The 25,125-nt window shown below is 42.1% G+C and overlaps 1 protein-coding gene across 1 annotated transcript in view; it reads left to right on the top strand.

Moving 5' to 3' along the window:
* The first annotated feature begins 4,545 nt into the window (after positions 1–4,545).
* The window catches only part of SLC7A10 (solute carrier family 7 member 10), a 38,595-nt gene continuing 18,015 nt past the window's right edge, over positions 4,546–25,125 (top strand). The window contains exon 1 of the mRNA XM_082062779.1: positions 4,546–4,661. Coding sequence (XP_081918905.1) covers positions 4,565–4,661 — 97 coding nt within the window. The 5' untranslated portion in view covers positions 4,546–4,564. The remainder of the gene's footprint in view (positions 4,662–25,125) is intronic.

The raw sequence follows: 25,125 nt of genomic DNA, 5'->3' as shown, positions 1-25,125 counted from the left end.
TTTTACAATCCCATTACTCCCCAAATTTCTTTTTGCTAAACCAGTCAGCCCACTGTTTTATTTAAAGATACACTACAATTTAGTTTATATTTCAAGTAATTATTTCCCAGCTGTAGTTTATGGTGACCCCATTAAATTCAAAGTTGAATTATGTTTTAACAGCTATGGTATGTTTCAGTTTTGTAGCATTATCTTTTACCACAACATAAATTTGTTTAGATGGATACAAAAAGGGAGCGAGACTGGAAAGAACATCTACTGTCATGAAGAGTCTTTATATTTCTTTAACCTTGCTCTCTTCCCATACACCGCACATACATTACAGAACATATTCATCTGAAAACTCAGTCACAGCATCCCTTTGTAAATGGCATATTAAATTCCCTTTATTATTTCTTCCCAAAATGCAAAAAAACACACTGCATTGTTTGCTTCTCTTTTTATTTTTTTTTAGAGCATAAGTGGCAATGAATGAGATAACTGGTTCCAACAACTTTAATAATTCCTGTACATTTCAGAACATTGAGAAAACGAAGACAAAAATAGCAACAAAGGAGAACACATGCAAGCTTCATTGCATCCTCTCTGTGCAGTTGCTATGCAGCAATTGCCTTCCCACAAAGAACTTTGGCTTTTTTGCTTACTAGCATTTCATCATTCAAGTAGATACAGTATGTTCAGATCCAGAACAATTTAAAAGAAGTCTTCACTCTGAGAGCTCTCTCATATAACTACTAATTAGAACGTACATGCCCTCTGACTTGCTCATTTTGGAACTATATTAACAATACGACAGAATACACAACCTAAATAAGCAGTCAACGCTACCACAAGAAGAGAAAAGTCCTCTCTTCACCCTCATGCAAAAACCACAGTGAAGTGGGCAGGCACTCAGCCTAGGAAAAAAAAAAAAAAAAAGGAGCAGTTTTTGGCAGTTAATGTGGGCAACCTTTGTCACTGCTGTCTTTTCCAACAGGTTCCTGGCCCACTGCTGTTTTACGCTTCTGTGTTTTGCTATGGATGCAGGCATATTGAAAGCTCATGTAAACAGCCAGCTGCTTACTCCTTCGGCAATACTAAAACACTTAAAACTTTGAAAAGGGAAGTGATTTACTGTGCATACACTGGGAAAAGAATCACTTAATCAGTGGTTTTTATATGGATTTAAGTAAAGAATTTATCCTCTTTCCAAGGATAGATGAGAAAAAGAAAGTACAGAAGTCCGGGACTACAATCCTAATATAAGTTACCAGCACGGATTTCCTGACTGTATCTCCTTGCCTATAACCATTATCCCATACACCATGTACTGTTTCATGCGTCAGGGGTAGACTGGGCAGCTGCTGCACAGTCACTATCCTCCTCCATCACCTACACAGCCGCACTCGGCCTCGTTTGCCCACCCTGTTTATTACCCACACTACCTGGTAACTAGACTAAACTTCTTACAAGCTTATTGTCTGCACTAGGGGGTACATTCTGGTGGAGATATCACAAAAAAGTACCTACTGAATAATGCTGTGTATCCTGAGAAAAATACAATCATATACAAGTATAGGTCTCTTCAAATGGACATTTATAAGATCCCTCAGGTGTGAGGTGAAGGGTTGGGTCTCCCCCGCCAGAGGCCTCCATGGTGACCTAGGGAGCACATGCTGCCTGTTCCTCCTGGGAACAGCCCCACACAAAGGCAAGGGCACGGATCCTTCCCTCGAGGATGAAACTCTCAAAACAGGATCTGGTGCTGACACTTACGTGTAATAGACAGTATCCTGGCCTTGCTGAGCCACAATCAGATGTGCCAGTTCATTAATGTTCCTGCTGCGAAAGGTGTGGTGAAGCTGATATTTCACCACACAGTTTTCCTGCACTAGCACTATTCTTTTAGCCTTGTTCAAAATGCATCTGACATGAAACTGGGTAGGAAGACAATGCTCTTAAGGTTCCTCTGCTTTTCTCAGTTTTAATGGTTTGTTGGCTACCTCTCCTAAGGAGACTGTTCCGATGCTTTTCTGTCAGGTTCTCCTTTCTTACCATCAGTAAAAGACTTGGAAACATATTGATAAAGTAACCCAGTTGTGCCTCATGGCTTTCAACAAGGAGGAACAACTACAGAACAATGTATTGATATCAGCAAGCAGAGTGCACACATGTATGAATACTTAGCATTTTCCCTGGAAAAGCCTCCTAAACTGGCCAGAATGTTTAAAAAACATAAATCCTGTAGCTACTGCACGGTTAAGTTTAAGAAGATTATGAGAGTTAATCAAATTCTAGTGTTTGTTTTCATCATCCCACAGCCAGCATGCACTGTTCCTCTGTAATCAGCATAAGAGGCCTGACAAGGATTTTTATCTTCTACACAATACCACAAAGATTATACACATATTCCAGACCAAACCAACATTTCTACCACAGCAAATGAAACCAAGTGCAGTGTTAATCCTTTCAGGTAGTCATTCATTTAACAGATTCTGTGGTAGTTCCCTGAAGTTTAACTGATCCTAAACTTTATTAGGCTTGTAGAAGTCAGCAATACAGTTAGTAATGCAGTTAGCAACACCATTCATTCCCATATTTATTGATTTTTGTACTTTTGGGGATGAAGTTCATTCTAACTTCTAGTTCTTACAAAAGAAACAGTCACAGATAACATCATAATGTCCATATAAAATTAGCACATAGAAACTTTCAGAGGCACTAGAAATTACTTGCACTGCTACCAGTGGAAAACATAGCTTTGAAACAATCATTTAAACCACCTAGGAGACATACCTAAAACATGAGGTTACTTTTGAGCATCTGAAACTTCATTTCTAGTCTTCGCATTTCCCTGCCTTTAAAAGGAAAACAGTAGTACTGTTTACATAGTTCAGAGGGCATTTCTTCTTGTAAAATGCTTCCTTATAAAAAGCATACAGTAACTCAGAAAATCACCTTTTAGAAGTAGTTAGTGAGTCAGTTCACTTAGAAATTACAATTCCACAAAGCAACAGATGGAGTTAGGAAACAAATCTCAGTTTTGAAAATTAATAAGCCTTTCTATAACAGCAGCAGTATAAAGCAGCTTTATAAAGTAAACTCACTTGCCACCATAAGCTTTGTAAGAAGAGTCCACTGATTTCCTCAAACGACTCACCAGACATCAGTTCATACTTTTCATTCTGAAGTCAGACAAAATCAGACTGATACCACCACAGACACTTGCCACCTTCCTTCACTGAGGTGAAAGACCAGACCTTCCTCCTCCCATTGATACCAACCCACAATGGTCAATTTCTATTTCTGCATTGGTTGCTCACAGATTCACATTTTCTCCTTCTTGCACCTCCCAGATACCACATAATCTTCTTATGAAAATTTTCTAACCTGTGCACTTTCAGAACAGGTCACCACAGGTGGGGGGGGATCCTCTCTGAACACATCTGCTCTCATGAAGGGGCTCATTTTGACTTACAAACAAGGAATGAAACAGGGATTTCCATCAATAAACCCTTGGCTGTTAGAGCATGAGGGAAGAGCCCAGGTTTCCAAGCTATGACTTAAGGAAACATCATCCACTGACATTCTTACAAAGGCAGTTTGTCCACAGAACAAAAGAAAAAAAAACCTGTGAATTACTACATGCCATTATTTCCTTGCATTTACCTTTGTATTCCTATGTTCTTGCTGCAATGAAGCATCCCAACACTCACGTCCCACATAAGGAAAGGAAATACTTATTATTTCCTTCAGCTTGCCAAAATGTGACTCCAGCTGCAGGTTATCAACATTGTGCTGCCCGCCCAGCACAGCACCCGGGCAGCTGCTCAGCACCCCGCAGCTGCTCAGCACCCACAGGTGCCAGGGAGCTGCTGCACACACGGGCTGGGGGTTTAACGCCTTTCGCAGAGATGTGATACCAGCGGGAAGAAACTGACGAGAAAAGGCAGAAATCAAGCAGCAGCATTTGGGGATTGGTGTGTTGGTTTTAACTATGCTTGTTTGGCCACACACGGTCAGCACTGATTACAAGCAATAACATGCTTTTTCCTTTAAATTATTTCACTAGCCCAACTAATACAGCACAAGCAGTGCGTGGGCCACCTCTGAGAAGATCCAGGTGACAGCGAGCCCCACACGGAGCTGGGCTGGGTCATCACAGCCGTCCAAAATGAGCTGTGAGCACTCAGGCTACCTGGGCGCTGGGGCAGAGCCTGCTGACCGACAGACCAAAAGTGTCATTTGACGCGTGGCACTCACCAAACCGCGCTAACTTTGGTGTTACTGCGGTCGCTTACCCTGCTCCTCGGGGGACACGTTCGCAGGTCCCTCGGAGGCAGCTGTCACGGCCGGCACACGCTCCTCGTGCGACACACAGCCCGCCCCGGACACCGCCACCCTGCGAGGGGCCCTGGGGAGGCCGAGCGACCCGCTGCCCGCAGGTGCCTTTACCTCTGAGAGGCGGCGACACCTCCCCGCCTGGGACACCCCCCGGCCGGGACACCCCCTCCCAACCCCCCCCCCGGGCGGGGGGCGGCGCATGCGCGCCGGGCGGCAGCGGGTCAGAGCGGCGTGGGCAGCGATGGCCGGCGGGGAGCAGCGCGGCGCGCCCGGCGGCCCCGAGCGGGTGGCGCTGAAGAAGGAGATCGGGCTGGTCAGCGCCTGTGCCATCATCATCGGTAAGGGCCCGCACCGCCGGCCGGGGCCCCGCCGGGCAGCGCTCCCGCTGCTGCGCGCCCGCGGGCAGCGCTGGCAGCCCGTCGCGGTGCCACGGGGGTTCGGGACCGGCCGGCGCGGGGGAGCGGCGGGCACGGCACCGCGGGCAGGTGTGCCGGTACCGGCAAGGTTACCGGACGGTGTTGCATCTCGGCCAGCGGTGAGCTGGGCAGAGGGAGAGAGCGGCAGACGGGACGGCGGTTCGTTATCAGCTGTAATGCACAGTCCTTCTTAAGGGACCAACAAAATTTGACTAAAAGCTCCCTCCATCCCGGCCGTTCACTGAACACAAAACCCTGAGATTTTCTAAAGCGTTTTCCCCTCGGCCTTTTGACCTCTTAAGGCTTATGCGGCTCTTATTTCTAAGGCTAAAACAAAAGCTGATTTTTTTGATCTCAGGTTGGGGTTGTTCAAAAATGAAGGTGGCACCTCGGGCTTTCAGAAAGCTGCCGAACATCCCAGACCCACACTATCTGCATGGAGTTGGCAGCATGGCCAGCGGCAGCGATACGCTCTCCCACTTCCCGCGCCCGCCGATTGCTGGCAGAGCCACTGCCGCTCAGTGCCCTTTCCAACAAACCTGGTTTGCGATTCAGAGCTGCCAGCCAGCGGGGCTGAGTCTGCTTCTCACGCTTCCCCGTAGTAGAGTCTAAACTGATAAATCAGGGCAGGCACCTTCCCTCTGCATGCTCAATCTCCATGGTGTTTGGGCTAGGGAAGTGGGGGTGAGCCTGGGGAAGGAGCAGTTTCCCAGCCAAATACAAGCATCCTTTACAAACCCAGTGAGCCTCAAAACCCTATGGGAAGACCCAGCCATTGCCTTCTCCACCATGGGCTGTTTGGAAAGACTTACAGTGCCAGCTGAGGCAAGGTCTGCGGCAGCACGGGAAGATGGCAGTGGGCACAAAAGCTGCCACATCCACAGGAATATGCTGCGCAGTAGCAGAATTGGCTGAGACACCCTGTTGTGTCTGCACAAATGACGTCCCCAAGCTTGAGGAAGAGGACTTTACTGCATACTTTCTATAGGTTATACTACCTTACTGCAATTTTATGCTGTTAGCCTTGTATACCTTTATGCCCTGTTTAGATGAAGGAAAAAAAAAATACCATATTAATACCATTGAACAGGATCTCTTGCATCGTGGGTGAGGCTATTATATAAAAGGAAAATATTTAATACCATTCTCATAGTAAAATACTAAAATCTAATGGGCAGCTATAACTGTAGTTTGTGGGAAGGTGTGTTCTAGTTATACACACATACATTTACATTTAATCCCTTGGCGTATTTAAAGGGGGAAATCTAGTTTCTGGATCTCAGTGGAGCATAGATAACCTTGCGTAACAGTGGGGTACTTGTGGGTATTCAATGAGACACAGTCCTGTCAGTAAGGCGCTTCAGTGTTAGATATCGCCTAGGTTGCTGCTGGCCATAGGGAAAATTTGTGTTGTCTATGTTGTTTGTTAGTTCTGGTATTAGATAACTGTACCTCGAGACTGCCACCCTGCTCTCTCTGATCCCTTCCCAGTCAACCTTGCATCAACTTGACTCGTTTGTGATATGTTACAAGCAGAATACACATCTATATATAAAACTCTGGTACAAAATAAATCTTGTGAAACAGCCTCTTATCTAGTCAAAGACAGTTGAATAGGGAAAAATGTTTATATTTACAATAAAATCTAGTACTGTCAAGCTGTTTAAGTATTAGAGTATTAGGCTTCTGGCTGTTAGAGCTAAGGAGATGCTCAGCCTGCCCTGCGGAAACAGGATACACACTGTTTTGGGCAGCAGTGACTGTTATGGGTGGGCAGAGACATCCCCTCATCCCACCATCCCACCAGCTGCCCTGCAGCTCCATGGCCTGTGCTAATTCCCTGCAAAGCGGGTGTTCCTTTTCTGCCTTCCTTCCATGGTTTGAATCACAGGACAATTTTCTTACTGCTTTTACAACCAAGATATTTGTCAACGTAATGAATTGCTATGCCATCTTTATGCACTCACAAAACATACTTTCAAATGTTTATCCTCTCTTTATAGAGGTTTGAAAGGCTTTGCCCTAAGAAATACTAGATGTTCAGAAAAAAAATAGCAGAACAAATAAATCAAAATAGCAATATAATATGCCTGTCTTATATCCAGCCTATAGGACAGTCTCCTGATTCTCCCAGCAGGCTAACTGTCTCACAACACTAAGACTATCCTTCATTACTTTATTTCTTTATTTTTTGCATATGAACAAGCCTACTTAGAGAAGAAGTCTGTTTCCAAAAGTTATCTCATGTTGAGGCAGAAGGCGCCTCTTTTGGGATATCCTAATGTAAATGCAGGTACTAAATACAAAGCGTTTTTGGTTTAATGCTAAAAAGAGACTGATACTTAATGACTATAAAGCCGAACACAGTGTTTAGTAGAAGTAACAAATCCTTCTGGCAATTTATCTCTGCCATGCAATTTTGGAAGGTGCCTGAGACTTGCTATCAGAGCACCCAAACCGCTCTGTGTTCAACATGGCTACGTACAGTGAAAACAAATCTCTCATGGGCTGCAGCTATTAATACTCTTCTAATGTACTCAATTACACTGCAAATTAAGCTTTCCAATACTCAGATGAAATGATACAGCTTAAAAAATAGTAACATATGCACTTTATTATCTACTAAATAATAACTTACAGGTACTGTCTGATTGCTTGAAAACCCAATTTATATTTATTTAGCAGACACATTTAATTCAACAGTTGTTTTATGCACTTTCTACATAGTCAGCTTTATATCTTCTTTGTAGAGCTGTATGCGTAACAAAGATTATTGCACATGTATATTTTCTATAAGCACACGCACATTAGCTATACAGAGAAATTCTCATTCAGCGCCTTCAGTGAGAGTTTTGCCTATGTAGATGAAAAATTAAGAAGTTCCGTGACTTGGCTCTGTGTAGTTTCTGCCACATTCCACTGTTCTTTAGAAAAGTACAAGAATTAGAAACAGCAGCCTGATTAAAGTCCAATACCAACCTGATACTTTTGGTCTGGATAATAAAATTCGTCTTTCTTACACTAGAAATGCATATGCAACTGTATATACAAATTGCATGCATAAGGCATTTGACAAGAGGTGTTTGACTGTTGTTTTAATACAGATCAAGTATTTTTATATAAAACAAACAGTTAAACATCTCTTAAAACATTTAGTTTTGCATCTTATAAAACTGCGTAAAAATAGCCATACAGTCACACTCACATTATAAAGTCTCTTGTATACACATGGATGATTTTATGTGAGGCTATATAAGACCCATGAAAAGACCTGCAAATGGAGCCACAATAAAATGCCAGCTAAAACAAATTATATCTATTTAAATTATTTTGCTGAGCACAGGCAGTCAAGTTATCTGTGGCAGCTGACTTTGGGTTACTGAAAAAAATCTTGCAGTAGTTATTCTACTCACATACAAGCTTGGTATAAGATCCTCCGTAAACAGGTTCTTGCTTCAAGTCCAATGATAGTATCAAAACTGTTATCAGATGTCCAGCAAGCAACAGGTTCACTTATTGCTACTTCTAGAAGCAGCTTTCTGGGATTTGTTCACATTGCACACACTCAGCCAACTTAGGGATGGTCTGGGCAGAATGCATGCGAGCTGAAAAGCCCCTTTGCATGGGAGATTCTTCCTTATGTCAGGGTTGTCCTAATATGTAGCACAATTTAGTGTACGCATCATAATAACCCATCAAGGGAATGACCAAGTAATTTTCCTTAGTTGTCATTATACTGCCTGGCGTTGTACTTATTTACTAACAATTGTGTATGCACCTTCAGGGAAGTTTTCATTTACGTAAATATCACTTCCAAGGCCAGTGCTCCAAGATAACACCAGGTTCAGAGGTATAATTGCACTGGATGTCATTTTTCCTCCTTGCCATTAATGGAAAACTGTTCTCCAGCCTTCCCTGCTGCTATATCTTTGGCCATTCTTATGTGCCCTAAATTCCGCAGACAGTTTTATAGGCAGAAATCTGCTCTGGGATTTGGCAAGCTGCTAGCTTAACACTGGGGAAGGACAACGCATGGAACTGGGAATAGCTTTCATGCTCATATTTTTCATTAAAATAATAACTTAAATAGAAATGGATAAGTATTAATGCCAGCTACTTGGTCAGTCCTCTCCGATCACGTTTCATGTGCCACTGTTGCTTAAGGAGACTGGTTATTGGTCATTGAATCAACCGGCACCCATCAGATCTATGTCTTTATCAAGTAATGTATCGAGTCATTAGGAGATCATTCCCAGACAGCCCCACTGGACTTCACTGGAGTAGTACCCAAGTTACAGAACAGCAGCAGAAGCAGAAATGTATGAGAAAGACACAAGAAAAACACCCACATCTCTAGGTGTTGATTTCCGTGATCCCACCCAGGGTCACAGAACATGGCAGTGCTGCAGCAAGGCTTCTCCCTCTCGGAATCTCTGAGAGCATTTCACTTTTATAGCTAACTGAAGTCGCAGGACATGCTTTTGTTGACTGACTTGTGAGGGTAATACAGATTACTTCAGTGGTTCTCTCTCTCAAAAAAAAAGTGTTTCTAAAAAGAAAGTGTCTTCCTTATCTCTGTTACACACCTTGCTAACTAGTATTTGGAGCATTCAGTTCCACATAGCGCTTGCTGACATAGCACACGAAGTATTTACACATACATGACTGTTTTTTTTCAGGAAAATAATTCAGGATCTAGCTCTGGACTGTAGAAATGTAGAAAAGTCATTCAACATCTTGTTCTCTTATAAATGCAAATTGTGGTTAAATAAAGGAGGAAATTTTTGTTAAAGATAAATGGCACATCTACCTTAGTAGCAAGAAACCACAAAGACACTTTTGAAGCACTCGTGAAGATTGTTTTCTGTACAGTCCAGAGTCTTAGGACTCATAACTACTGAAAATTACATGTCCAGGATCCATATGTATATAAAAGCTAATAGGTGTCCACAATTTGGTATGATACCCAGGGACATACTGCTGAGAAAGAGCAGACCCTACACTTTGAAAGAAAGAGACCTAGGGATGCACATCCAAAATTTGCTGTGCAAGTTACATTTATGGCTTGATATGTTTTAGGGGTGATGCCATCTTCTTGTGTTCCTTGAGGCTGTGCCAGCATACAGTTGTCCATCAGGATCGTTGGTGGTGCGCTTTCACCTGAATTCAGGGAGCTGAAAACAAGCCACAGTTTCACTTGCAAGTAAAAACTTTGGCAAAGTTCAAATTAGCTTGGCAAAAATCCAGGGAGACCCTAGAGCTTCTCTGTGCTAGCAGCATACCTCTGAGTCTGAATTTACAGAGTGAGGCAAAAAGGATCCCTAAGTAGAGATTCCTAGCAGAAGAAAAAAAAATAACTTGAATTAGCTATATATTTTTCTTAATTCCGTCTTTCTGGGCATAGAAAATGGTTTTGTTTGTCCATAGATGTGCCTTTCTGCTGCCGTCTGTATCCAGGAGAATTCAGCATGTGAAGTCCCTCATGTACAATACAAAGAGCGAGAGCCAAAACAGCAGGAAAAATATCAATGTGAACAAATCCCTGATATGATCTTCAGGAACAGCAGTGGGGCATAACAAAGATCATTTGCAAAACAACTCAATCTGTACTTTATAAAGTCAGTGATACTTGAGCAAAACTTGCAACGTTTGTAACACAATTCTGTTCGCAGGTTATTAACTGTCAGGCATTCATTGACGGGTGGTTTTTGTTTGGGTGGTTTTAGTTTGAGTGGGTTTTGCTAGTTATTTGGTTTTGGAATTTTTCTCCCTGTTACCTCCTAAACCCGAAAATTCTGATTGGGATGCAGTGACTCTGACGAGAAGGCTGAAGCGACGGGCTTTCTGCAATGGGTGTGAGTAGTGCAGATACCCTGCAACAGAAACTCTTCTTCTTCCTTGAGAGATGAAAAAACAAAGGTAGCAGCATCCTTTGGTAGTGTCTTACTCCTGATCTGGCAGTACAGTGCCTGCTTTCAGCAGTGCCATAAATCTCCACTCGTGTTCCCTTTTCCTGTGCCTTGCAGCTCATTTCCTTCTAGCATAATGTAGCCTTTTCTGTTGAGAAAGTCTGTTCTGCTTTGGCAGGCTCACAACAAGCAGAAATGGTTTGGTAGAGGTTTAGCTTTTTTGTGTTTGGAGCTCTTTGTGTGCCAAACTTTTCCTTTCAAGACCCTGTTTTTTGTTGGGCTGTGGGGGAGTTTCTACTAGCTGCCACACTTTTTTGTCATCTTGATTGCAGCATGATAAAATGAGAAGACATTTGTCAGTACCAAAGTGCCCCAAATATAAAACATCCTAACAGTGTTGTTTTTTCTGCTGGTCCTGAAAAACTCAGAAGTCTCCCAAAGACTTCTTTAGCAGATGTTCCACGGTGAAGAGCAGGGAGCCAGCAATCCAGCATGGACTATGCATCTCAGCATCCTAATTCCTTTTTAAATGCCTGTATCTCTCTCTGTATAGTGAGAAAGCACAGAGAATATCCAAACCCTGTTCTCCTGCAGAGGAAAGCCGTATATAATGATAAAAACATTTATTCACTTGCCAGCCTCTTCAAACCTCCTTATGCAGTATTAGTTTGTGCTCCTGATGTGTTCTTCTGGCACTGGCCTCTGCAGGTCAGGGCTGAAAACAAGATTAGAGGAGTGATTGTCTACAATTTGTCCATATCTTCAGGAACCCGTAGATTCTGGGGTTTTTTATTTCAGGGTAATGAATGGCCCAATCGGATGGTAGGGTCAGCTGATTAAATTCTTCCTCCTGGACATGGTTCATCGTTCTCTTTCAGACAATAGAATCAAATTCCATTGGATTTTAGAGAAAGAAAGGTGTAGAGGAATATACTGGTGATGTTTAAGCCTGAGGAATTTCTGTATCATTGAGTAATGAAATAACCTTCATGACCAAATTGCTCCGATTCATTTAACACCTTCTTTAGAATAGTACCAAAACTTGTGCAAAATAAAATCTTTCTGCACTGAAAATTAAGTTGAAATTTTTAATCTGATCCTTAAGTACTGTTGTAATCACACTCCAGAGATGAGGCTTTAAGATCGATAGTGTAAAACAGCATTAAAAAATCAGTAAGACTTCAGAAAGGTTACTTCTGACTCCAAGAAATAGGTCAGTGATCTGGATGAGTGGCATTTTTTCTGCTATGAAAAACAATAGCTCTTTCATCAGTTACATAGAGCCACATAATCTAGATCAGGCCAAACATCTTAATGTAATATACCACAAAAATTATGTTTGAACAATATAAGGACCTAATTTAGAGTCACAAAAGCCAGGAAATACCAAGTTAAGGAAGAATCTCATTCTGCTGAATACACTGGATCAGAGAACTAAAATCCACAATGTCATATGGTCTACGAGAATGTATGTCACAAGGCTGCCCATCACAAAACCTCTAGTTCACCTGTGACAATGGACAACTCACAGACATGTTAATTATGCTACATTAATCCTGGGTCAGATAATCACACAGAGATGAGCAGTCAGGCTAGAAAAAGTTGCTAAGTACAGAGATGTATTCAGACAGCAGAGGATGGAAGTTGAGCTCTGAATACTGAAATGCCTTCTCCATAACTTAAGCAGTTTTGCAAAAAGGTCATTGTACTTGAACACATGTGCATGACACAATAAGCTAGAGGGCTGATAATAAAAAGCATCACTAGTTGGCTAGTCTTTTGTAGTTCCTAAGTGTCTTCCATCTTTTTACCGTTACATTGTGCAACCACTATGAGACAAGGAGAAAAAGCTTTTAGCACTTGTCATGTATGATGGGTCCCACATTGTGCTGCGAGATCGCTCCTGCTCTGGTCCCACGAGGCTGATGAATCCAAAAGTGTGTTCCCTGCCAGCCCATGCCTTGGAAAGGATCAATATGTGCTTCTCCATAAACCTGAAGATAATGACTGTCAAGGAATATGAGGACTTACAGCTTTAAGCTGTGTGCTTTTGTATCATAAACGTTCATCCTTTTGTACAAAACACCCAAGAGATCAGTTTTTCTTAGGGAGTTGCAAGGAATGGACCGAGAAGAATGAAAATGAGGGGTTGAGTTCCTTCTCTGGATTATTTCAAAATTCTTTAGCAGCTCTCTTGAGAGCTAAATAGAACAGGGTTTGCTTGTTTTTAAGGTCATCCTAGACTATATTTTGTTTCCATTTCCCCATAACTTGGTTTTTCTCTGCCCAGTTTTGGTCCTGTTTTGATAGCAGACTTATTTCTTTGGTAGTTGGGGTTGCAAGCCTTGTTTTATTACTAATTTAAAACAACACAGACAGTTCTGATGTCCATGAAGGGGAAATTAAACCATTTCAGAAACGGCATTCTAGGACTCCATAAACACAGGAGTTTCAGTGTTTCTGATACTCTTAAATGCTGTCGGAAAACTTGAAAAGCCATACACTTTGGAAACATAAATAATCAGCTCTTTTTATGTGCCTTGAAAATAGTAGTAGCATTAGTTAGTACAAAAGAACAGAAAGTATCTGCTTGTTAAGCTTCCAAATGCTGTACTCAAGTAAGTTAAAAAATAGCTGAATCAATATTTGATTGTGGGTGGTGTCCTTGCATGCCTAGAGTTCACCTTGGAAGGGATTTCTATTTGAATGACAGAACTAAAATATTTGTAATTTTAAAAAGCGACAAACTACTTTTTTATACTACTGCTAGTAGATCTTGTTGCAATAAAGCCATTTCTTACAGTGAACTCTGCCAAAGACCAGTAGGACACAACGTCTGCATGTTTGTTGGTTGTGGACATGGCCAGTTCCCTAGCAACGCATTAGGATTTAAGCGAAGTATTACAAAAGGTACCCAAATCCTGTACGTATTAGGAGTGCGTACAGAAGGAATAGCTCCCCTTCGAGTGCTCAGACTCCTGACAGAAGATTAAAGACCCTTTTCATAACAGGTCCTGAGTCCCTGAAATCCTGCTGAAGTCAACGAGAGCCAAGGACTTCACCGCCTCATAGGATCAGGCCCTAAATTAAATTAAAGCAGCTAGGTACAGAGAACATTAGTCCATTATTACCCACATAACTGAGCGAGGCCAGCAGCCATACCGCAGGGAGGTTGGGTGTGAATGAACCATACTGTGCTCAGCTCACACAGCGGAGGGTGATGGGGACAAGTGTAATCAGTTCTTGTTAATTAAAATTATAGGGGGCCAGTCTCACACACTCCTTTTACCACAAATCTAGTAATCAAAATGCTTGTCGTTGACCCAATGTAGTCAGGGCACAGGAGTTGCTCAGGCAGCCCAGCTGCCCTTTGCAGCGGGTGGAGATCATTGTCTTGATTTCAGAGACAAGGAAAGCAGCGCACAGAGGCCAAGAAGAGTGAATTCACTTCCAGCAGGACCTCCCTGAAGACAGGTTTCTGAACATACCATCTACTGACATCCCTACATTACCCTTTGTGGCCTTCTGAGATAGTCCAAGGACTTCTCGGCTCAGATTTAGCTGCTCAAAAGCACCAAAACTGGAAAAAAACCACAACAAACCAATGACAAAACTTATGTGAAGTGACATCTATAAAGAACCTACTTAAAACAGAGGTTATTGTCACATTTGTCTTTTTTCCTAGTAACTTAAGTAAAACATTTCTGATGTGTGGCAGAACTAGAACAAAAAGTGTATCATAACCAGGGTCCTATACGTTGCCATGGCAGGGGCATTCAGGTCTGTGTTAATCTGTATTTTGCAGGATTAGCTGATTTAATTCCATGTTTCTATGTACTCAAAACATTCTGTAAACAAGGGGTTTTTTTGGTTAAAACTTTTATACAGCCGGTCAACTGCTTAGACAAACTTGGTATATAAAGACACCAGTGAGCAACATGAAGTCTACTAATTCTGAATATACTTAATTTCAAGAGATAGTTGTGGTATTTACTAACACAGGATTCATATACACAAAAGAAAATTATGTAGTGAAATTGCTAACTCTTGAGATCATATTACAACAGGTCTGGCATTTTTCCTTAAATTCCCAGATCATAGATATTTAACAGCTTCAAGAAAAGCTGACATTTCTTTTGGAAATCAAGAAGTTTCTAGTTCTTGTTGGTAAAATTATCTAAATGTATCCTTTAAAAACAAATTTATGATCTAAAAATAAAGTCAAGATTCAAGTCAGCACCAATTTCTAAATACATGAGGACAGCAACATGGCATTGTAGATGATGCCTGTAGAAGGGTATACTAAGCTGATAAGTATTTATACATCTAATTTAAACTCAGGTTGAGATAGTTATTAAAGTGCACTTAAAACTAGGTGTGAGCTTTAAATCAAATATCATCATGCAATAGTTGTGCACGCCCCAGGAAACAAATACCCTTTTTTGCTTTTAAATTCCACCTCATTTCATTGACCACAGTGATACGTAAGTGTATCTTTGTATTCTTTGCTAAAATGGAGACAAAGCCATGTAGAGATATAATGATACCATGCCCATAGTGGTAAAACTAACTACACCAGAATTTGCCAACACAGATTTACAACCAGCAGAATGCAAACTTGAGAGCCTGAATGATTCCCAAGTGAGGACCTGTGAAACCTCCAAGAGCAGCAAGCTTTGCTGTAGAGCTCATGTTTCATTTGTATCTGCATCCAAAATAAGGTTTGTGTAAGATCCCAGGCAGTGGCAGTAGAGCTTACAGGAGATACTTAATTAGTCTTTCTTCCCAATAATGTAACCTGAGCTATAACACAACAGTTGGTGTATTCAGATGGCTTGTTACTGCTATGTTCACATTGCTGTGTTTTAAACATGTATTGCTTGGAATTTCAATTCAGGAAGGTGCTGTCAGCATTTAGCTCCTTTACTGTTCAGGACAATATTGAAAAGCAAGCCTAACCTTAAAGCTAAACATGTTTAAATTCCCATGATACCCCTTCAGAGATCAAGTGATGTCTAGTTCAGAGATGCTCTTCTTAATGGATCGCAGGTTATAATGTCACAGGTTTGCAAAAGCTACATAAGCATGGTCAAAAAATTGCCCAGTTGGCCTGAGTCTGACCACACTTTTGCAGAGCTCACACATAAAACCTGATAATTTGAGGGGGAAACTAAGGGCAAGACTGGAAATTAGGTTTTGCTGTATTTACACAGCTCAAGCTGTGTCTTTTCTCCAGACCTGTTCATTCCTGTAATGCCACTCCATGAGTTCCCTTGTGTCCCTTTGCTGCTCTAGAGCCCTGGGGCAAACGTGGCTCACATGTGGGTTCTGGTAGCCACAGCTGAGGGTTGAAAGGGCCCCAGTGCTTGCAGAGAGAAAGTTTTAATTCTCAGCATTCACTTTGCTGAATGTACATGTATTAAAGGAGGAAGATATTTTCCCCAGCACAAAGCTGCAGCGTGGTGCTGTGCGAGGTAAGCAGGGAGGTGCCACAGCAGCTGGGGGGCAGGGTGGGGGTCAGGGAGATGGTGGCAGCCTCCGGGCAGGTTTCTTACACTACAGCCTAGACTCATCTAACAAAAGACATCCTTCTGTGAACCTGTGTTAGTGTACTGTTCGACTTTTGAAATTGCATACAGCCGTTTTATTGCATCCTTCAAGTTAGCCAAATGATGACACTTCCATGAGGACTGGCAGCTTTTGGGAATGGACAGGGTGAGGCTTTCCCACTGGGCAGCAGTTCCTGGTAAATTTTCCAGTCTGCTCAAGTAATCTGTTTACTGTGCTCAGTCAGAATGAGCAAGAAGAAGAGAGGAAGAGAGAAAACACAGCAACAAACACCCCACAACCAGCATTTTCCATGAAATAAACTATACTTCTGAGATGGTGTGAGAGTCCCTGTCACTGGCATGGGTAGGACTGAAGAGTCTGGACTGGCAAAAAGCTGTAGCTGTCATAGTGTCCTTTTCTGACCCACAACACTCCTTGACACAGCTGAACTCTTTGACTGTTAATAAAGCTAAGTTGGTGAGCTTTACAGCAGCATTTTGTAATTGCTTTTTTTCTTGATAAATACTGAAAATCATTGCAGGTGCAGAAGGACTAGGAGAAGCATCCCAGAGGTGCAGCTGTCACTTGTGGGATTTCTCAGCCAAGGGAGAAGCATTAAATCAGCTACATGGACTTACAGCTGCCTCTTAAGCCACTATGGGGGGACCTTGCTCCACTGTCAGTTGCGTTCCTTAAAATCAGAATTTATCTGGTAGTTATCAGTCAGGCCGTGTCCAAGAGAAGACCCCCACCTCCTCCAGCCTGCGTACAGAGCAGGGCATTAGGAACTGCCAGTTTCTACATTGGGGGATTTGATGACACATTTTTGCCATTTGCAGGTAAAATTTCAAGTCAGGATATTGAGGGCCAGAGAGCTCAGAAAACAGATGTTGGACAGATAACAAGGGCTAATTCAGCATAAAGCTGCACTATTTATAGAGAGCACTGTGCAGTGCTGCACTTTCTCACCAGGGCAACCCAGGCATTTTAGGAACATTAGAGGGCTTTCCTCCACATCTCTCTCACAGCACCATGGTCAGTTTGGCATTCAGTTTCTCTTTGGAAGCTAGTGGAAGGGTTGAAGGCTTCTCTAATGCCACGGACTGCTTTCCTTCAAGGGTCGCATTAGCTCCTTTATGTGCTGAAGTCCCACAGTCAAGGGGGTGGTACAAACCCCTCTTGCCCACCACCCCCTGCACCATTGCCAGTGGTGATGCAGTGGGACCCACCAGCAAGGACTGCTCTGCAGCTCTGTGCCCTCATCTTCACGTGGCAGCACTGCGCTGCCATAAACCCTACTCAGGGTCCCTGATGTCAGGGCAGAAGGAAAGGAAGGTGCAAGATGAAGCTCAGCAAAGTGGCTGGTAGTAATCCCTGCCTGGACACAGCTGTACTATTGCATAGGCTGCTCTCAGTACAGTAGCGTGCTGCAGCTTGCTCAGCATTACTCCTTGGAGAATATCCCAAGGAAAATGCCACCTAGTCCCTAGGAGATGGCTTTTCCCAATATTTCTGCCTTATCATTGCTGCATATAGAGAAGGGCACGGGAGGCTGAGGTTTGCTCTCTGTGGTAATGAAATGCAGCCCACATATCCCAACACTGGCAAGAGAAGAGGAGAACAAGTCAGAAGTTAAGGAAGTAGAGAAATCAGACCAAGTACAAGAGTCAGAACAGAGGAGCAGGAAATAAAGCAGTGGACTGTGTGCCTGAAAAGAGCAGACAGAGCCTGCAGCCAGTGAAAGGATTAGCAGAATAAAAGGAGTTCTCAATTTAGAACAACAAAAATCCTATCATACAGGCTTTAACTTCTCCTTTGATATAAACACATTGCAGCAGCGTTACTCAAATAAAATGGAATAAAACCATGCACGAGCAGATGTCCAACTTCTCATTTACTGTTTCACATGCTGCTAAGAAGCCTGATCCCTGACATCTCCTGGCCATTTATCTGCTTTACTGTAGGTCTGTCCTCTGCACGCATCATCTAAATGTTTGGTCTCCAGTGCAGAAAGGCATTACTCAGGTGGGGACCAGCACCGACTGACAGAGAAAACCATGTCACCTTCCAGGTGCTTAACTGGGCCCTGCAATTTGAAACATGAAGATTTGTAAATTAGTCTATCATACTCGGCATATGCCCACATGCATACTTGGGAGAGCGCGATGCTTGCAAGCCAGAGAATGGGGTTAGAGTTTCCAGTGCTGTTTTTGGTTAAGGGAGCATTTGCATTTGACTCTAAGTACTATAGTGATAATATCCCACATCATATCTTTCGCAGCAAGGCCTTCACAGTACAGATGTGCCCTTCCTACAAGTACAGTCAACACCTGCCAATATAACCTCCTTTGAATATTGTTCAAGCAGCAGATTATTTTGTGATGATCATGTTACAAAAACAGATGCTTAGAAGCATTCTTGATGAAGGTTCACTTCATCAGCCTTCATCTGTAGAAGAAAAGCAATTGACAAATTATCCCTAATTTTACAAAAATAAGATAGAAGAGTATCGCCTTTCGGAATGGTAGAATTTTTAAACTGCCACATTTTCCGTTTTTAAGCTATTTAGTACCTTGGCAGATGTCAGGCTACTAATGGTCTGAGCATGGTCAGCCTCCTACAATAACCAGCAGGCTCCAGCTGAACAGCAAGGTACTGCAGTCCCATAAATACACTTTGCAGGTGCTGCTTTTCCCCGCTGGTAGAAAGTGATTCCAACTAACAGTCATCATCAAGCAGTTCATACACCTTAAGGCAGAGCCAAAAGTGCAGCTTACTACTTTAAAAGAACTGTTCAAATGATGTCAGATATATTAGAGGTCTTGGGAAGACTCAGGTTAGCAGTTCTCACAAATTTGCTTTGACTGCTCTTCTCTAGATGGTGAATTTTTCATCTAATTGCAACACAGCTGCCTAACGCATCCCCAAAATCACCACGGTGCAGCTGTCATGCACAACTAGTATCCACTTGCTAGTTCTGCTCATCAGTGCTCTTTGCAATCTAATCAGTCTTACATTTTCTTAAAACAGCACAGACAATAAGACAGAAGTTCTTATCTCTCAAGGAAAAGATAAATGCCATGATCTTGCAAACAGGTTGATTACAGTAACACCGGGGAAAACAGCAAAACAAATAAGTGACAACCACAGTAATATTCCCTAAAATTCAGGCTAAGAATGATATTCCACCCACACTGCAGCTCCCCGAGTTCACTAATAGACACTTTCAGTCCCTGATTTTTCCCAGCTGATGGCACTGCTGGATTTTGCTTTATTCTGCCATTCGTGAGCTGGGTCCAGCAGCAGGGACGGCCGGGGCTGTGCGGGTGCAGGGGCCAGGGCGATGGCAGCCCGGGAAGCGTGGGTGGGGCGGGCAGGGCTATATTTTAACATATAGATATTACATTAAAATGTATAAATATTTAAATGTTTGACAATTCTCCGTAGTATCTCATGCAACAGCAAAACCCTCTGACTAAAACAGACTATCACACCCTCTGTAAGACTGTATCAGTTGTTTTTAGTGAAATTATGCCTTCCTTTACTCAGTTTTCTGTTCTAACCGTGCCTTCATTGTTAGAAAAACCTGGTTCTCAGGTCCTCATGGACTACACCTGTATTTTAGTGCTCAGAAGGTAAATATCTTCTTTATAAATCCATGACAAGTTACAGAAAACACTTTTGTTGGTATTTTAGATAGCCTGATATTTAAAATCTTTAAGGTTGGGTGTAGCATAATAAGATTATAAATTCTTAACCCAGTAAAATCCACTTGGAATGCTGGAATTACAGTTTATAATGACTGGTCATGTTCATACTTGCTAGGAATTTTAACATAAATATTTGAACTGAAGTCAGATTTTAAGATGATTTAATTTTGTTAAATACCAGTCCCTGTAGACATTAAATTTTCACTGTTATTTTTATAGCCGTTTTTCTTTTGCAAGTGTATTAGCAGAGGAGCCATAATTCATTTTCCACTGGTACAGTAGTTACGTTTTTTACTTGCATGTGAAGTTAAATGGCTATTATTTTAATGCCAAGCTCTATAGATTCTTTCATTCTTCATCCATTCTTCATTAAGACTTTTCTGAATGCTATTTAAAGGCAAAGCAGTTCAAAGCCATTTCATGGAATAACTAAAACACTGCCACACCGCCTAAATTCATGCTTGACTAGAAGTTAAGAAAATGTACTCGGAGCTTTTGCCGGTTTTAGTTCAGCAGAGTCCCTCTATCCTAATAATTTTTTAGGCCTGAAAACCTTGTTGTTTCAGAACTTCATGTACCTTTTGTATTTTAAGGGCATACACAGACACACATATAATGCCTTGTGTTCTTCTGTTAGTCAGCTGGAGAGGAGCAGGGCAAAGGCCGAGCAGCCCCTGGTGCCCGTCCGTTCCCTTCAGCGCTGGGGCACGGCTCGGGAACGTGGGTCAGGGCCGAGGTCGGCAAGTTTATTTGCTGGCAATGAATCAAGCCAGTGGGACTGCCTGTGCTGCCACAAGGTTTCCGGTTAGCACCAAAATTATGAGCTACGCTTGTTATTTCTTGGCTGGTTTTGTAGGTGTGTCATGCTCCCAGTTCACAAACAGGCAGTGACAATCAAGACTGGTCACTAATGTCCTCAATTAGGAGTGCTTAACGTCTGAAAGCCAATTAGTAACTGGCAATTAGCTGGACTGCAGGCTGCTTACTTTAGCAGTTTTCTGCCAAACAAATATCTAAATAAATATCCACTATAAATTACATCATCATCATTGACGTAATCCACCTCATTTAATTTAGATTTAAACAATTTGTAAAGCATGATTCCTTTTGACTAAGCTTTTTTTTGTTGATGTTAAACTGTAATCTCAAATCTTTACAATATTCCTTACTCCAATAAGATATATATATATATTATATTTATTAACTCCCAGGCAAGATGCAAAGTTTCAGCAATTGTTTTTAAGAAAGGTGTTCTAAGCAATGACACAGACTGTCTGAACCGTATCTACTTACATGTGGGAGTCTTGAGAGGATGGGTAGACTTTTGGTTATTCTTCCATTCACAGCTATCAGTGAAAACTGTCTCAGTCTGCTGTTAAGAATGCAGTATCTCAATATAGCAGAAGAAAGCTGTAACTGAAACCAGGCCAGTCTCAAACATGTCACTTGAAAAAATAATTTTGCTACAGCTTCATACTAAAAAATGACAAATAATGGCTTACATTTCCCACATTGGTACTGAGAAAGGATGTCAGACTCAGCCTTCATAGCCAAGATACCCAGACACAAACCATCTGTTACAGCTGTACCAATGAAAGACCCAATATACAGTTGGGGATATAACCTGTGATGATGCTGAATTCCTCATTCCTACTCTGATTCAGTAAACATGGGATGCACCTCCACAATGATACTGGAGGAAGCAGAACACCCAGGTAATGCCAGTTTTCCCTCTGCCAGCTTTGTTGTTAAAATTTCACTTTGTAAGAGAAAAAGCTGCTTAGCCAGATTTCTAGTTTGTATTACAGACCCATTCAGAATTTCTAGATGTGTAACACAGATCTTCAATGAAATGCACAAGCAGTAAAAAGGCCTGGGTGATATTTTTCTCTGCTAACCACACAGGAAATTGCTTAGTTTTGTCAGAAATATGTTCTCTAAATACAGTTAGTAAGGCCATTCTGAAAGAACTCCTGAATACTTTCAACAGCCTGCAAGATCCATTATTTTTACAGGCTGTGTGGCTTGTGTGCTGCAGATGAATAAAAGATACCCTAAGGACTTTGCATGAATACGCAAAGTATTACTAGGTCCCTTTATTTTCTCTCAAGCACAGTGATATTTAGTGTTTTCCTTCAAAGTGCAGTGCTTGAACTGTTTTCATGAGAATTCAGCTTTTGCTTAAAAGAAGAGTTTCAACTCCCCTAGTTACACTGAAATCCTCAAACCCCAACCCCAAATGTGCTCTTCAAAAGCCAGAGGAACTGAAAACCCTGGATTTGTCAGTAAATCCCCGTGCCCTAATTTTCAGGCCTATATCATGGTTCCTGAACGGTTTAGATCCACACAAGGCACTGACCTACAAGCAAAACCACACACTGCGTGTGTAAGCAGCTGGTTTGGGAAAGCCACCCCAGGGCCAGGTCTCAACATCAAAGTTGCGAGCACAAAAGATCCCAAACGTAATTAGATAAAGGCCTGGAAATTTGAGAGGATGGGGGTTTTGGCATTCTGTTCAGCAAAAACCTGGCGTGGGACCCTCTTCCACTAAGTCGGTGGAGATGGAGCGTGGCTCATGGCAGAGTGAACTGGCTTCATGCCCACTTCACTGCCACGTTACAACAGCTGGTCTGGGTTTGTCCAGCCTCCAGTGGGCTCAGTGGCACCTGCCGGTGCACAGGGTCACAGCCACCGCGGCCGTTAGGGCTGTGAGTGCGGCTCACAGGGAACAGACTGGGCTCCAGTCTCAGACAACTCCCAGCAGCGAGTTACAGCACCGTGTACAAAATGCAGCTGGGAAAATATTTGTTCAGGATTTAAAAAAAAAATAAACAGCATAAATTCCTATATATAGGACTTTTTTCTTCTATTATCTTCATCCTGTTGTCTCGCTATAGTCAATTGCTGCAATGTGCACTGTTTCCCATGCACAGCACGATATTTTGTCATCTCTTATATCTCAGCGTTTGTTGCCTTTCCCCACCCCTTTCACAGTAACTCTTGAAGTTGTATTATTCCATGAGAACCTCAGCTTTTGTTGAAGAATTATGTTCCTAACCCTCATGAGTTGTTTTAGAAAATTGTCCAAATCTGAACCGTGAAGCCTTTGAAAAAAGATAAATTACAAAACACAGAAGGCAAGTAAAATAGCCTGAAATATACCACTGCTAAGATCTTATCCGGTGTCATGACTTTTTTGTTGTTGTTCTGGACAATGTTGAGAATTTTGGTGTCTTAGAAAAATAGGAAGTAACATCTTTTCACACCAATGAGCAACTCCTGAGCAGTTCTGTTGACCGTTTAAGTTAAAAACAAAAAGGCTTTTCTTTAACATTGAGCAGGCATAGCTGTGAGGTTTACCTTTCTCCTCACCCCCATCACAGACCACTGTTATTGTGAATTACAAAAAAAATTAAAAAATCACAGAATTTGTCAAGTTCAAAGCTCTCAAATATTTCTCTTACAAACTCTCAACTGACTAGAACAGAAAGAGGATTTCATTCCAGAGGTCAGTATTTTTGCAGGATGCCTTTTCAAGGCTCATTAGTGCTACACGATACAGCACTGGGTCGAGGACAGCATCCGTCCTGCAGAAAACTGATACTTGTTTAAGGTTAGGAATATGAGAGGGCTGAGCAAGTGGGTGTCTTTTTATTAGTAGCAATTATTATTATTGTTATTATTACTATGTTATTGTTATTATTACTATGAACGTTTGTACATGCCAGGGTAGCAGACTTGGGCCGGCAGAGACAAACTCAGGATTATCATCCCATGCTCCTTGGCACACTTCACCTGCCCCATGTCACATGCCTCCATCTCCCCTTTTGTGGCAGGCATGAGGTATTGAGCACCTGCAGTGGGCTTGGGGCGCATGGCACCACGAGCATGGATCTACTTTGCCTGAGCAATTGCGCTGTGCGAATGCATCAGTACCTCCTTGGGCTTGATCCGGAGGTGGTGAGAACATTGCCCACTTGGGAGGCTTGTAATATTGCGTTTTTAGATGAGGTCCTGTTTACTGTGATTACTTAGTACTGATTTGTTGGGATTGGTCACACAACTTCATATGAAATTAGTTTCCTTTTGGTTCAAAGGTGTAGTTCTGTAGCAAGAAGCTCTAGTAGAAGCCATGGAGGAGCAGAGAATGTGGCTGTTTTACAAGAAGTAATTAATTTTTTCCATCTCTTTACATCTTAGAAGAAAAAATAACACAGAGTATTAGCAGTACTAGCACTAGTAAAGCTGAAACAAATTATCCCCAACATGGTGAGCACAGCAATGACAGTCTCCCTGAACTGCACAGCCAATTTCTTTCTTGCCCCAGAGTTTCTGACCAAATTACCTCCAGTTCCTGCTGACCAAGGATTGCTTTGAAATACCTGTTCGTAGCTAAAGCATCTGCCTTACTGCTAAGTCTTCTGGCCTAAGAACTTCTGCTAAAGAACTTGAGACCTCCTGAAAACTCTGCTTCTCATCAAGCACTTTCTGACATTTTCTTGGAGCATTTCAGCAGCTCATCATGTCTATTTTTAAACATGTCCTACCCTGCATAAGGCAAAGGTACTTCCCAGGCACATTTACCACATTCATGGCAGGTTTCCATAAGAACATTTTGTTGTCGGAATGGGCGTAGCACTTCCACTTCTGCTGGTACGGCTTTTACACATGTTGCAAGAGCAAAATAATAGGAAATCCATAATGAGGTTGGAAGGTAATTTTGCCTTATCGTGTATTCATTCACAAAGGACATCAGCTTTTTAAAAATATGATTAACTACTTAATATAACAAAAAAAAAAAAAATCCTGTGAATGTTTGTATGAAAGGACAATTCAGAAGGCTGCCTGTTCCTTCAGATAGCTGCACCCAGAAATCATTATCCTTACATTTAAAAAAGTACTAGCTATTTCCAGCTCAATATAGACTCACCCATGAGGAGGAGTGCTTTGGCAGTGTTCTGTAGCAGGACGGTGCCACTTTAAGCCATGCTGTGCCATGTAAACCTTCTCCCCACAGCAATTTGGGTTTGGTGCCCCTCGGTGCCCAGCACCCGTGCAGCCGGGGATAAGCAATGCTCTTTCTTAGCAGAAGAAACCTAAAGCACAAAGAGATACAGGGCTTTGACAAAACCAAATGCAAGCAGTAAAGTAAAAAAAAATGAAAAACCTTACCATAGACTATATCTCTGTGCATTGAGGCTGCACTTAATCACTGCC

This window comes from Streptopelia decaocto (assembly GCF_964273445.1).
Source record: "Streptopelia decaocto genome assembly, chromosome: 11".
NCBI lineage: Eukaryota > Metazoa > Chordata > Aves > Columbiformes > Columbidae > Streptopelia > Streptopelia decaocto.
This window is presented reverse-complemented; position numbering and strand designations above follow the sequence as displayed.